Source organism: Lynx rufus, unplaced genomic scaffold, assembly GCF_022079265.1.
Source record: "Lynx rufus isolate CCGP_SWC_20201006 ecotype Redwood Valley unplaced genomic scaffold, mLynRuf1.p SCAF_1, whole genome shotgun sequence".
Taxonomy (NCBI): domain Eukaryota; kingdom Metazoa; phylum Chordata; class Mammalia; order Carnivora; family Felidae; genus Lynx; species Lynx rufus.
The window spans coordinates 81,898,440-81,913,644 of NW_025814823.1; the positions used below are offsets into that span (position 1 = coordinate 81,898,440).

Here is a 15,205-nt window from a genome sequence, read left to right on the forward strand (position 1 = left end):
TCAGGGTTCCAAGGTGGCCAAGTCTCCACCGGCACTTGTTATGCTCTGGCCTGTGCTCTGCTCCAATGAGATCCCCATGACAGCCCCCTGTGGTTTCCACTCATACTTCCCTGATGACTAACGCTGAGACTCTTTTCCGGTGCTCACTGGCCATCGGTAGACCTCCTTTGGTAAAACCTGAGTACCCTGCCTATTTTTCAATTGCAGTGTTTGTCTTTTTGGTCCCGAGTTGTGATAATTCTTTATATGTTCTGGATACTAGACCCTTACTGCATCTATGATTTGCAAATACATTCTCCCATTCTATGTGTTTTTCTTTTGTTGCTTATGCTTTTGGTGACATATCTAATCCATAGTCGCAGAGATTTACAAACAGCTTCAGCTGTGGGACCTACTTTGAGTAACTTTTTATACACAGTATGCAGGTGAGGTCCGAATCCTTTCTTTTGGGTGTGGACATCCAGCTGTCCCAGAACCACCTGCTGGAAACACTTTTCTTCCTTCACTGAGTGGTCTTGGAGCCTTGCTGAAAATCACTCAACAAACATGAGCACGTGTATTTCTGGACTCTCAATCCTGCTCTCGGATCTCTGAGCCCATACTCATGCCAGAAACACACCTGTGATTGCTGTGCCCTGTAACATGTGACGTCAGGACGTGTGAGTCCTCCCACTGTGTTCTTCATTTCAAGAGCGTGTGGCTTTCCAGGCCCCGTGCACTTCCATGTGACTTTGAGGACCAGTGCTGCCATTTCTGCAACAAAAGCCACGGAATTTTGACGGAGATCACATCCAATGTGAGATCATTTGGAGTAGTGCTGCTACCTTAACAACATCACAGAGGGGCACCTGGGGGGATCAGTCAGTTAAGTATCCGACTTCGGCTCAAGTCATGATCTCACATGGGTCTGTGGATTTGAGCCCTGCATCGGGTTCTGTTGCTGACAGCTCGGAGCCTGGAACCTGTTCCAGTTCTGTGTCTCCTTCTCTCTCTGCCCCTCCCCCGCTTTCTCTCTCTCTCTCAAAAATGAATAAACATTAAAAAAAAAAAATTTGAAAGCATAGTATCACGTCTTCCAAACCATGAACGTGTGGAGCCATCGGTTTATTTAGGTCTGCCTTCATTTCCTTAACAGTTTTATGATTTTCAGTACAATTCTTCCACTTTCTTAGTTTAATTTCTCCCTAAGTATCTGATTAATTTTGACACTGTCATACATAGAATTGTTAATGTTATTTTGGGATTGTTTATTGCAAGTATATAAAAATAGGACTGATTTTTATGTACTAATCTTGTATCCAGCTAATTTGGCAAGCGTGTTTATTAGACTTGGACTGTGAACACTTTAGTTTTCTATGTATAAAATTATGTCATCTATGAAGAGAAGCAGTTTTATCTCCTTTGCAATCTGAGTATCTTTGTTTTTCAACTGCTCCCTTGTCTAACTGCCCTGATGAGAGCTTCCAGCTCCCAGTGCAACCCTGAGCAGGGTGGGGAAAATGGACCTGCTGTCTGTTCCTGAGCTGGGGACCGAGTGTACACCCTTTCACCATTGTGACATTACCTGTTAGCGCTTCATATACGCCCTTTATCAGGTGAGGAGGCTCCTTTCTATTCCTTCGGTGAGTGTTCTGATCACGAAAGAGTGTTGAGTTTCATCAAATGCTATTTCTGCGTCGCCTGAGATGATTGTACGTTTTTCCCTCGTTTGAACAGTGTGGTGTATTACATCACTTTCCTTATGCTGTAACCACCCCTGCGTTCTTGGGAGAAATCTCGCTTGGTCATGGTGTACAGTCCGTTTAACTTCTAATCCATTTTTTAGTGTTTTATGAGGATTTCTACATCTATATTCATAAAAGATACTGTTCTGTAGTCTTTTTGTGTTGTTGTCTGGCTTTGGGATCAGAATAATATGAGCCTCATAAAATGTGTAAAAACAAGTATTCTTTCCTCAGTTTCCTAGAAGAGTTTGAAAAGAACTAGTGCTAACTTTATATATTTGGTAGAATTCACCAGTGAAGCCATCTAGTCCTGGGCTCTTTACTGGAAAGCTTGAGATTACGGACTCACTTCACGAGTTACAGGCCTGTTCCAAATTCCTACTGCTCCGAGACTCCGTGTCAATGGTCGGTATTTCTAGGAGGTCTCAGGTTTTATTATCTGCAAATGACTTCATTTCTCCACCATTTTTGAGGTGGAGTTTTTGCAGGACACAGAATTCCTGACTGGCAGATTTTCCTTCCAGCATTTTGAGTGTACATCCTAGTGCCTCGTGGCCTCCGTGGTTTCTGAGGAGAGGGCAGCTGCCGACCTAATCGAGGGCCTTCTCCATGCAGAGTTTCCCTAGGACTCTGTCTTCCCACGACTCGATCACAAGGCTCCTGCAGACATGGCAACCTGTCCCACTGGACTCTGGGGAGCCCCCTGCGCGTCCCGGCGCCATGGGTCTCTCAGACCCTTGACATTCTCCTCTTCTCTTCCTGCTCCTCCGGCGGGATAACTCAGTTGGGTCTATCCTCAAGGCACATGTTTCCTTTTTCCTGTTCAAATCTGCTGCTGAGCCCCACTAGTGATTTGTTTCATTTCAGTTACTGTACTTTTCATCTCCAGAACTACTTTGGGTCCTTTTTACAATCTCTGTTTATCCAGGTTTTGTGCTCTCTCTGATTACAGAAAGTAGCATTTCCTGGGGCACCTGGGTGGCTCAGTCAGTTGAGCATCCGACTTCAGCTCAGGTCATGATCTCACAGTCCGTGGGTTCGAGCCCCGCATTGGGCTCCGTGCTGACAGTTCAGAGCCTGGAGCCTGCTTTAGAATCTGTGACTCCCTCACTCTCTGTCCCCTCCCTCGCTCATGCTCTGTCTCTGTCTCTCAAAAAATAAACGTTAAAAAAAAAAAATTTTTTTTAATGTATAAAACATAAAGCATATAAAATCCAAATATAATTGAAAAAAATCATACAGTTTGACTCATTGGGCAAAAAAAATTTAAAAAAAAAGAAAGCATTTCCTTGCATTATGCAAATATTTAATAAACTACTTTTATTTTCGAGAGTGAGCGCATAAGTGGGGACAGGAGCAGAGGGAGAGAGAGGGAATCCCAAGCAGGGTCCAGGCTCAGTGAGGAGCCTGACACAGGGCTCAGTCCCACAACACTGGGATCGTGACCTCAGCCAAAATCAAGAGTCAGACGCTCAACTGACTGAGCCACCCAGACGTCCCTAATAAACTACTTTTAAATGAGTGGTTACATAAGGCTCACATGTAGCTACTTACAGTTAACCATACGCTTAAAGAAATATGATTTTACAACTAAGTTATAACTCATTACACAATTGAGGGGAAATTAACCAATGTTAGAATTGAAGAGACAAAAATACACAAATTTTAATTGTGTAAGGATCAAACACAAAACGCAATTTTCTCAACTACCAAATTCTTATGGTAAATATATTGTTTAGAGTGAATTAAAGAGAACTTCCCAAATTTAGTCAGAGACTTAATCAGAGTCAGGAACATTTATAAATGTATGGGTCAACGAAAAAAGGAGAAGTCAAAGAACACCACAATTAAGAGAAAGGCCACAGACATATCAGGGCCAGCGGGCACTCAAATTATATCCAGCATTCTTCTTACATAAATTAACAGCAAGTAACCTAGTAACATACTGAGCGCTTACTACCTGCCTGACTCCATCCGCACACACGCACACAATCCTGTGAGGCTGCTGCTATTACGCACGCACGGAAGATGTGCAAGGGAAGGCTCACAGAGACTACAGCACTCGCCCAGGACTCAGAGCTTTTCCAAACTGCAGCCAACAGTCAAACCCAAGCCATCAGACCCCAGAACCTGGGCCGGTGAGCCCCACCGCACGGCGACGAGGCAGGGAGTTAAAACAAGGCCCCTGTAAGACGCTATGAACTGCCTGCTGGCACGGCGGTACCCAACAGCAGGCAAGCAGCAAAGGGCAGAATCTACTTTACATCAAGGACTCATGTTAACTCTATAGTCACAGTGCATTTTTGAGAAATCCCAGCAGCCGAACTAGTGAAGCAAACAAGACCATGTGGGTATAAAGTAACTGGCAAATGAACACTTACAAATCCTGAACTTCCTGAAGCCTTCTCTAACCTCAGACACCGAGTAGGAATATCAGTAAATATAAAACCTTAAAAAAGATAAGTTTACTATAGTGCAATGTTAGTATTCGAAGTAATCTGAGGAAAGGGTACCTGAGGGTGCTTTATAGTTCTGTCAACTCTTCCAGAAGTCTGAAACTATACAAAAAAAAAAAAAAACATTTAAGGATAACTTTATCTGGGAATGCAAACTGGTGCAGCTACTCTGGAAAACAGTATGGAGGTTCCTCAAAAAACTAAAAATAGAACTACCCTACGACCCAGCAACTGCACTATTAGGAATTTATCCAAGGGATATAGGTGTGCTGTTTCAAAGGGACACATGCACCCCCATGTTTATAGCAGCACTATCAACAATAGCCATGTATGGGAAGAGCCAAATGTCCATCGATGGATGAATGGATAAAGAAGAAGTGGTATATATACATATAACAGAGTATTACTCGGCAATCAGAAAGAACGAAATCTTGCCATTTGCAACTATGTGGATAGAACCGGAGGGTATTACGCTAAGTGAAATGAGTCAGTCAGAGAAAGACAAATATCATATGACTTCACTCATATGAGGACTTTCAGATCCAAACAGATGAACATAAGGGAAGGGAAGCAAAAATAATATAAAAACATGGAGGGGGGCAAAACATAAGACACTCTTAAATATGGAGAACAAACTGAGGGTTACTGGAGGGGTTGTGGGAGGGGGGATGGGCTAAATGGGGGAGGGGCACTAAGGAATCTACTCCTGAAATCATTGTTGCACTGCATACTAACTAATTTGGATGTAAATTCAAAAACTAAAATTAAAAAAATAAATAAAATGTGTTAATGATACCTACAAAAAAAAAAAAAAAAAAAGAGTAACTTTATCGATGAGGCAAGATCTGAGATTAAGCTGAAGGGATCGTTTGAGCTAATGACCTAACACTGAATTCAACAGACGGTGTTTACTTAGCATTTTATCCTTAAATACATAAAACGTAAGGTTTGCCTTACACATATTCTGGGCGACAAGACTTCTTCAAAGTAAGTATCCCAAAGTGAAGCTATTCCAGCCTTGGAGAGTTTGCTTTTTTGCCTTACCTCAGTGAATCAATGTCCAAAAATAGAAAAGAAAACAGTCTAGAGGAAAATCAATCTGCAAGTCAAGGCCCAATTCTCCGGCCCCACAATTATAAATAGGCCCAGATCACACACAGGTCAGACAATCAATAACGAACTGGTGGTACTTTTAGGGACGATTCTGAAAACACAGACGCACACAGTGAATTAGTGGTGTAATTAAGGACTACTTTAAAAACCCAGTTGCTAGAAACTGCAAACTAAATTATTCTCAAAAAAAAAAGACAAAAGCATTGCAAATCAGAAATTAGGTTCTAAATTTTAAAAAGATAATTAACCAGTTTGTGGCTTTAACTTTTGTTTTACTTGACAACAATTTTATATATATCACAATAGGACCAGAACTGCAATTCCTGTCCCAAACTCTGAAGAAAATCAGCTTCATCAAGTCAACTGGTCACCAGCTGTTTAAAAGGTCAGTATCACCCAGAGGCACCTGGGGGGATCAATCAGTTAAGCTTCCGACTCTTCTTTTCAGTTCAGGTCATGAGCCCAGGGTTCGTGAGTTCGAGCCCCATGTTGGGCTCTGGGCTGACAGCTCAGAGCCTGGATCCTGCTTTGGATTCTGTGTCTCCCTCTCTCTCTGCCCCTCCCCGGTTCATGCTCTGTCTCTGTCTGTCTCTCAAAAATAAATATTAAAAAAAAAAAGAACAACCACAGACACAAGATATCCAAATGTATAAAACCACGCCATGACTCAAGTCTAGAAAGACAGACAAATCCACCAGAAAAGCGGGAAAAGAACAGGCCCAGCAATTGGTAGAATAAAAATAACAAACATGAAAAGCTGGTTAACCTCACTAGGAAGCAGCAGAATGCCTCCAAGACACCGCACCTCACACATTAGAGTAAAAACCTTCAATAGAACTGAGTGACAGGAGCACTGACCAAGCTGGAGAAGGGGGACCCACGGAAGGCCGACTACAGGGTGGCCTGGCAGGACCGCTCCTAGAGCCGGGAAGGGCAGGATCAAAACTAAAAGACTGCGCTCGCTCCCCAACAGCCAGCCATCCCACCTCGCAGGACCGACCTCAGAGGAACTCGTTATGTATGCACAGGGAGACACATGAAAGGGTGTTGTTTTCAATGACATTCAAAAGGTTTACAACTATGAAGACCATCCGTCGGTACAAGACACTACACACAAAGTGGATGTCCACCTTTCCTACACATAGTAACAAAGGACGACTCTAGCGCAGCCACAGCAGGAGCTACAGGCCACACGGAGCAACCCACACAACACCTGCACCTTAGGTGCTGCCCGTGTGCACCAGAGGCTCCCCAAAACCACTCTCGACAGTCGGCTCTGCTGCCATGCTGGTTTAAAAAGCCACTGGTCCCAGCACAACTGGTCTATGAGGAAACAACGGGACCATAACACGAATTTCATGACTGTTCACATCAAGTTCATCCACAAAAAACTAGGTGAAAACAGGAGCCCAGCCTTCTGCTCCACCGCAGGTGAGCCCCACACCCACAAGCCCACATCAGGGTATCTACAGGGTAAATGCCATGCTCACTCTAGAATGTACGGAGGGCTGGGGCACCTGGTGGGCTCAGTCAGTGAAGTGTCCGACTTCGGCTCAGGTCATGATCTCGCGGTCTGTGAGTTCAAGCCCCGCGTCGGGCTCTGTACCGACAGCTTGGAGCCTGGAGCCTGCTTCGGATTCTGTGTCTCTCTCTCTCTGCCCCTCCCCTGCTCGTGTGCTTTGCTCTCTCTCTCAAAAATAAATCTTAAAGAAAAAAATCTAGGATGCACGGAGGGCTTAACCACTGAACGTGTGTCGACAGCACTACAACTTCTGTGAAGTTCCTGTCCTTTCCTAATGTGATGTCCCTGAGGTTTTGAGGGTGCAGCCCCTCATTCCACTCTTTGACAGAGGACCTATGGTTTGTGCTGTGTGACTTGCACAGCACAGTGGCTTTTAGGAGCACACACGCCGCCTCATGGCAGAACCAACTGTGCTTCCAACAGGCACGCAGCACACACACCCATTAAAAGTGCCAGGGCCTCAGTAAGTGACCTTGCAAAGTGACAGAGCGTGCAATACTGCACCACACGAGGACTAACACGGGACACCTAGGTCTGGCTCTGCCGCAAACCTGGCCAGGGGATTTGGCCTTCTGACTTTCCCACCATTAAAACTGGGATGATAATCTCCGACGGACCCCAGGCGGCTCTGTCGCTCAGAGGTAACTGGTTTTCAAAGCACCGCACAAAACACGCACGGCATTCGTGCAGTGCGGTGGCGTTACAGTCGAGAGGAAACAGTTCCCAGGGAGAAAAACTCAAGAGAGTAGCCGGAGACTCGAACGGCGCTCCTTACTTCGTGGTACGTGTCCTCGAGCTCCCCGTCGTATATCCAGCGGTACAGGAAACTCAGCACGGGATGTGACACTAAGCTGAGAATGTGCTGCACCAGGGACCTCACATACGGGTCCCCCGTCTTCGTGTACGCGTGGACAGCAGAGGCCAGCTCACCTCCTTTCCTCCCTGGGGGACACATGCAAAACACCCAAATTACACTCCCGGCAGAGACCAGGTCATCGAGATGCAGTGTTCCCTGGCTACCATCTGGGACTGAGGAGTGGCAGTTAACGTGTTGAGGAACAGAGAGAGCGCCAGCCTGCCCCAGGCTTCACGAGTCAGAGCAAGGCACTTCCCTACCTCCGCACAGCCGCTGCGGGGTTTTTCAAGAGCAACACCCCTGACTCGTTACTCAAGCTGGAACATGAATTGTCACCTCTTCTGACCAAGACATGCATTAAGACTCACACTTTATACTGCAGTCAGGGATATAAACACATAGAAAATATGAAAGTTTTACAAAACAGTACTTGCACTTTAATGCTTCCTATTTTCTTCCTTTTCTCCTTTAGTACAACACACTAGTCTCAGCTTACCAAACTCATCTTACAACCCCATTAAGTGGCTAGAACTCCCATTCTGAAAAATCCTGCCACGGTGAAGAGTCCCGGGCCCGGGGAGCACAGCTCAGGATGAAGCACTGGCAGTGGCAAATATCAGGCCCCAAAACACAAACACAGAAAGTTTCTTACGGTAAGAATTCAGGATTTGATTAGGTTGCTGAAAGATTTTCAGGAAGGTCTAATGTGACCCGATGTTACTGAGATGCTCCTGGCAGGAGCACACACAGCTGCCCGAGGGAGGGGCAGAGATATCAGAAGGAGCTGGAGGTCCAGGACACGAGGGACTCAGTGCACACAGAAAGGGGCGGGGACTGGGGAAAGAGACAGAGGAAGAGTCTAGAAGGAAACCACATGGGGGTGCTCATCATCTGAGAAAAGACACATATTTTGCCTGACTGCTTTCTCTTTTTGAGGGGAGGTGGCAGGAAGTAGAGGAGGCAGGGCACAGACAGCTTGGCGAGCTCAGACCACACATGCTAGAGTCCTGGCCCCTGTGCTCACACAGACAGAAGAGGGTGGCAGCGGACACAGGGCCGTGACCTAGGGGCGGATCCTCAGCTTCTCCCACCTCACTCAGTTCTCACAATCCTAAGAGGAGGCCATTGACGCCCCAGCATTACAGAGAAGAAAAGACAAAGAGGTTCTTGGCCAAGGTAGCTCCAACAGAGAGAAAAAATGTTCAGAAGGCAGGTAGAAATGCAGACCCAGAGCCTGGGAGAGGCCCCAGCCACACAGGCAAACTGGAGGACTTGTAACACCTAGCTTGTGGACCCAGACCTGGGCCGTAACCTCGGGAGGAGGAAACCCCCAGGGAAGGCTGCTGGGCCAGAGACAAGTAAAAGGGGCTTAGAGATGAACAGTTACAACACCAAGGACCACAAAATGCTTAGAAACTAGACACCCTCTCCTTTCTTCCCTCATTTCAATGAACTACTAAGCTTCCACAAACATAAATATGGGGCCACATCAGCAACTGGTGACTTTCCCTATAAGTGATCTACGCACTTGTACGTAATCTGCACATTTATGGCTGTCAAGGATACACGAGAGCAGGCACGCAAATGACCGCAGATGAAATTCTCTAAAACCTGCTTTGAAATAAAGCAGGTCCATGAGACTCAAAACAACCTTGGCAGTGGTCCACTAGGGCCGCGAGAGTCTTCAGTCTTATCTTGGGGTCGTACGTCCAAACCAGGAGGCGCCGGAGCGTCAAGCTACTCTCAAGGCCCAAGTTCACCCCCTGATCATCCTCTAACTGTAGCTGAAAAACAACAAAGACGTAACATGTAAACACAAGTCACCAAATATGTCCACCATTTCTTAATCCACGGAAGTCAGCATGGGGAGCGGATTATTCTCATAAAACGAAGCGACAAGTCCCCTCAGAGAATAATAGTTTCTTCAAGCCACTAGTCATCGGTTGAAATGGTAGATCACTTCTCAGCCTCTTGGCTAAGATCAAGTGAAATGGTAGACAGAATTCTCAAAATCAGCATTAATTGCCTCTCGAACACACTGAAACTCCATGGGTATCGAGACCTCACGAACAGCATTAGCAAACGTTTTTATCTTTTAAAAGTAATTACAAAGAAACTTAAAAGCTCTATATAGTTGCAATTTTGTATGATGGCAAATCATGAAGAAATTAAAATACAAGCAAAGCATTACCTGGGAATGTAAGACAGACAGCAATCGGTAGTATTCCTTCAGTTCCTGATGCAAGGCCGCGCAAAAGCTCTGCGTGGGAAAAAGCAGGCGTCGTGAACACACAGCACAGCCCTCACGCGCCAGCGCATCTGATCGCCACAGGCTCAGCGCTGGACCACGACTGGTACATTCTGCTGGTTTAAGTTCTGCTTCTGCCAGGGGCCTGCTGGCAGCTTTACCCACCAGCATGGCCATAGTTCATCCCACGAGGGGGGTGTTCTCCCCCAGTACGAGCTTTGCAGTTGGAAAATCAGATTACAGCTAAACGTATGTTCACTTTGACAATAATCTTTTAACATTATATCCCCTCTAAATCTTTACAGTTAAAATGTCATTTTCTAGGGGGCACGTGAGGGGTTCGTCTGACTCTTGATTTCAGCTCAGCTCAGGTCATGATCTCAAGGTTTCTGAGTTCAAGCCCCGAGTAGGGCTCTGTATTGTCTGTGCAGGGCCTGCTTGGGATTCTTTCTCTCCCTCACTCTCTGCATTCACACTCTTTCTCTCAGAAATAAATAAAACATTTTTAAAAATGTAATTTTCTCTGTTTTTAATTAGAATTTAAAAACTGGCAACTCCATGCCAGTTTCTCCCAATTTTTCAGTGTTGTTTGTACCGCTCATTTTCCACACCCATATTATTAAAAACTTCTTTGTATTTCTAGGATCTTAAATACAGAAAAGGTGAGGGGCGCCTGGGTGGCTCAACCGGTTGAGCAACCAACCTCAACTCAGGTCATGATCTCTCAGTTCCTGAGTTCAAGCCCTGCGTCGGGCTCTGTGCTGACAGCTCAGAGCCTGGAGCCTGTTTCTGATTCCGTGTCTCCCTCGCTCTCTGCCCCTCCCCGCTCACACTCTGTCTCTCTCTCAAAGTAAATAAATTTTTTTTAAAAATACTAAAAAGATGTCAAACCAGAATCTGTAAGAAAGACCATCACACAGTCCTGTGACAAAAACTTTCTAGAATGAACCCTAGTATGTAAACCCAGAGACCTCAGGGGGAAGAACCTGCAAAGGATAAAACCTCTTCTCTTTAAATATCAGGCTCCACACTGTTCTGAGTATCTTAAAGTGATACACCGTCAGTCATCTGCAGGCTTATTTTAATGCATTTATGTATTCTGTGCTCACACTCCACCAACAGCTACTGTGAACCATGTGTGGTACTGGGTTATCTCTGTCAATACTCACCGTGGTCTCTATTTTCTCGAGTGGACCAGGATGGCTCCAGTGTTGCAGTATCAAAACTTCCTTACTTAAAAAGAACCCTCTTTTCAAGAATTACTTTCATAGTAAGATTTTAGGTAGACTAAAAGCACTCCCCAAAATGAAGGCATCCTAAATGTTGTGGTAACAACAAACATACCTGACCCACAAGTCCAAACGAACGGTCTAGACTCCTCTGGTCAGTGTATTTTCTGATTTTGTTATGCAACCATCCCAACTCAGCAAGTCTGACTGTCGTATCCCTCAAAGATTTACTTAGGTTTGCCTAAAAAGTAAATATATCAAGAGTTAACAATTAACAGTAGAATTTCAATTGCTTTTCTAAACCATTTGCACTTTTAGTATCCTAATGCTTAGGCCCCAACACATGGCACTTACAAGTAACGAATGCACCACCACCAAGACAGAACAACGAGAGTCTGGGAAACGAGGGCAGCAGGTGCCAGCAAGGAAGGGAAGTAGAACCTCTCTCTGCAAGTGTAAGGCTCAAGCAGCATCACCCCGAGACGTAGCTGGCCAGCTCCCCGGCATGGCAGGGGCCCTGTGACGTCAGCCACGTCCTAGAACGGCCGGGACTTGCAAAAGACCACAACATCAACATGAAAGGGCCATGGGGAAGGAGGTTCCAGAAGGGGAAAGCAGGCATGTGGAGGCACCTTATCCGGAATGGTGTACCAACTGCAGAGATGCCGAGTGGAACCCGCCCCTCGGGTGCCTCGACACCACCATCACCAAGAGCAGGAGTCAGCTCGTGGGTGGCTGCATCCGTGAACACGAGAAGACACGGAAGGAGAAGCAAGCAAGGTCTCAGCAAAAGCACCAGAGCCACAAGCCCGAGGGGAGGCAGACCCGTGTGCCCAACCAGCACACCGGCTCTGGGGGTCCAGTACCCCAAGTGCACCTGTCGCCCCTACAGGTTAACAGCTCCCGGCCGGCTGTACCGACACCCGTGTTTCCTGCCTGAACACCTCACACCTCACACGGGGGGCCGGTAACTGTACCTTCGCCTCCACTTTGTAGCGGTTCTCCACGCTGTCCATCTTGACATGCTTGCCATCTATGCCCTGGAAGACGTACACAATGTCCCGCACAAGGGCCGCCTCCGTAACTTCCCCAGCACCTGAAACATGGGTTTTGTAAGAGGAATTACTGAACAACACATTTTAAGATGGAATCTATTTTATACCACACCTAGTTTTACATTACGTGTTTCAACCAGGAGAAAACTTTAAAATTAAAAAAAATGAGCTTAAGATGGAAAAAGTATGAAGTCCTAAAAACCAAGAGTTTTCTCAAAAAGATATGGAGATCATAGAATTTGTTATACAAAAAGTCTTTAGAAATTTTTTAAAAAAGCAGGGGTGCCTGGGTGGCTCAGTTGGTTAAGTGTCCAACTCTTGATCTCAGTTCCAGTCTTGACCTCACAGTCATGAGTTCAAGCCTCGCACTGGGCTCCGCATTGTGGCGTGAAGCCGATTTCACAACCAATCACAAAGGGATGGGTAATTATTTCATAGACGGCGTTTGTGAAAATTTATTCCATGGCATGAGTATGAACTTGGTTCCATTCTCAATCACATAAAAAGAAGCGAATACGATAGAAAAGTTATGATTTCCATAAACTTTGGAACAAAAGCTAAGTCAGAATTTAGGTGTTACGCAATGACAAAGAGGCAATGCTCAGAAACCCAAGACATCGGTGGGAGGAAAAATGTAATGAGTACACAGTCAGGGCCCAGCACTCCCAGAACCAGGGTAGTGAGTCAGAAGGTAAGGACAGGTACGTACTTCAGTTGTGGGGATAACATTCCATAAATATCAACGCCACCAAACTACGGGTAATATTGTTCAAATGTTATCTACCTGTCGTTACTGACTACTTTGTCTGCCTTTTCCATCAGTTACTAAGAGAGAGAAATTGAAATATCCAACTGTAATTGTGGGTCTGTTTTCTTTGTAGGTCTGTTGGTTTTCCACTGTGCATCTGAAGCTGTTGGTAGGTGAATACACATTTAGGAACATTATTCCTTCCTGAAGAACTGACCCTTTCCCTGTTAGGAAACATCCCTCTGCCCTGATGACACTCCTACGGTGTCTACTCTGACAGTGAGGGAGCAGCCCGTCTTCCCATGGTTAAATACAAGATGCGTGTTTCCATCCATTTACTGCCAACCTATTTGTGTCTCTATATTTGGAATATATCTCTTTCAAGCAGTACATAATGGTCTAAATGTAATTTTTTAAAAACTAAATGAAGTGTCTAATCTATACACATTTAATGTGACTACAGACGTGTTTGATTTAAACTCCCTGCATTGCAGTATGTTTCCTATTTATTGCCTGTTCTTTCTTCCTTTGCACCTCCTCTCCTGCTCTTTGGGACTGATCAAGTACACTGTGAAGTCCTTTTATCTGTGAGCTCTGTGTGCCACGCAGGCTTGAAGGCCTTGGTAGGGGCCAGGAGTCACAGCAAACAAGGAGGAGCAGTGAGGGGCACTCTCGCTGTCTGGAAGCCAGCCGCCCAGTCACAGTGTTCCCCCCCCCCCCCACCCCAGCTGTCAGGGTTACACGACGGACCCAGGTAGGAAGTGTGGCTGCACGGGCCGGGCTGTGCACTCTGGGCTGTGTTCCCAGGTCCACACAAGACGCACCTGGTCCTCACATTCTGCACAAGAACAGAGAGCAGCGGGGGGAGCAGGCGGGAGGGTGGCAGGAGGGATTATAGAATCTGCGGATTATGAGCCAACAATGAAGCCCATTCCTCTATTCTCGGAAGCATTCCAAACACTGCTATTTGAAGGGCTCTTGGGAAAGAAATGCAAACTTTCTTTTACGATCTAGCAGAGCTCTAAAACTCTCAGGGAGGTGTCTGTTTAACCATCAAATAAATCTTCAGTGCATTTCTCCAATGTCCCAGGCACTGCCCGACTTGCTGAGGCATCACGGACCATACTTAGGACTCTGAAGTTCTCATCATGAGAACAAGCCGGCCCTCAATGGTTGTAAGCAGGGCCTCGACAGTGTTTTCAAACACGGGAAGCACAAAATCTAGATTGCAAAGAAAACCCATGTTAGGATCTATCCTTACTCACCACTGGCATCCCCTTCCCTCCTTGGTCTTGTCACGTTGCGAGAAACAGTGTTTGGGAGACCTCTTGAGGTAGTGGTTTGTGAAGAAGGCTGGTTTGCAGTTAAAGTCCATGCAAGACGTGACCCCAACTGCTGCCGAAGACAGTCTCCAACTCCGGGAGTGTGATGAGGCTGTCTAAAAGAAGGAGAGAGCATTTCCTACCTCCAAACACGCAGACCATTCATTTGAAACATAACACACTGCTGGAAATGTTCCTAAAATTCCTATATTGAGTTACATGCTAGAAATCTGAGCTAGACGCACAACATCGCCCTACCAGAATCCATCCACCGACCAGTCCAAGGCCTCTTTGGGACGTTTAGGCTGCCATTCAGGCTCTCACTGGCACCTCCCACATATTTCTCAGCCTAAAGACCAAAATCTACTTGACTTTTCTTCACAAGCACATAACATACATGACCCATCTAGAACCAATGAAATTCACGACTAATTTTAACTTTGAACTTGAACTTAACACCTTTCATTCACTCAGCACTTGCAGGGCACAGCAATTTAAACTCTGGAGGACCATCCTTCTATATCCTCGCTTGTCTCCCAGCCTTCACGGTGTTCGACACGAAAAGAAGTATCATAATTTGCAAATTAATTTCAAACATACACAAACATCAAGTCCAAGGCAAGAGTAAAAAGGTCAAGACTGCCTGTGATAACTTCGAGAACGTGTCAGAGCTGGTCTCTGAACAGCTGACTTCTCAGGATGTGTGTTTTGACAAATGTAATGAAATGTCATTTCCCGGGAACCCAACACAAAAATGAAAATCTCAACAGCACTACTGCTCCTAAGGGGCAGAACTCAGATTCAGTATCAGAGCAATACTGCTGGGCCCATCTGCAACCACTAATAAAGTGACACAGGAAAGAAGACCCCAAAAACAGCCCTCCCTCTTCTCTATTTTCATGGGGAAAAAGTCATCAACAACACTTGTTAAA

The 15,205-nt window shown here is 45.7% G+C and overlaps 1 protein-coding gene across 2 annotated transcripts in view; it reads right to left on the reverse strand.

Moving 5' to 3' along the window:
• TUBGCP3 (tubulin gamma complex associated protein 3) overlaps positions 1-15,205 on the reverse strand; it is a 75,538-nt gene that overhangs the window by 40,406 nt on the left and 19,927 nt on the right. For both annotated transcript variants that reach the window (XM_047081821.1, XM_047081817.1), the window contains exons 6-11: positions 14,217-14,389; positions 12,126-12,244; positions 11,264-11,389; positions 9,863-9,931; positions 9,323-9,455; positions 7,591-7,757 (exon numbers count right to left, since the gene is read on the reverse strand). In XM_047081821.1, the coding sequence (XP_046937777.1) occupies positions 7,591-7,757; positions 9,323-9,455; positions 9,863-9,931; positions 11,264-11,389; positions 12,126-12,244; positions 14,217-14,389 (787 nt within the window). The remainder of the gene's footprint in view (positions 1-7,590; positions 7,758-9,322; positions 9,456-9,862; positions 9,932-11,263; positions 11,390-12,125; positions 12,245-14,216; positions 14,390-15,205) is intronic.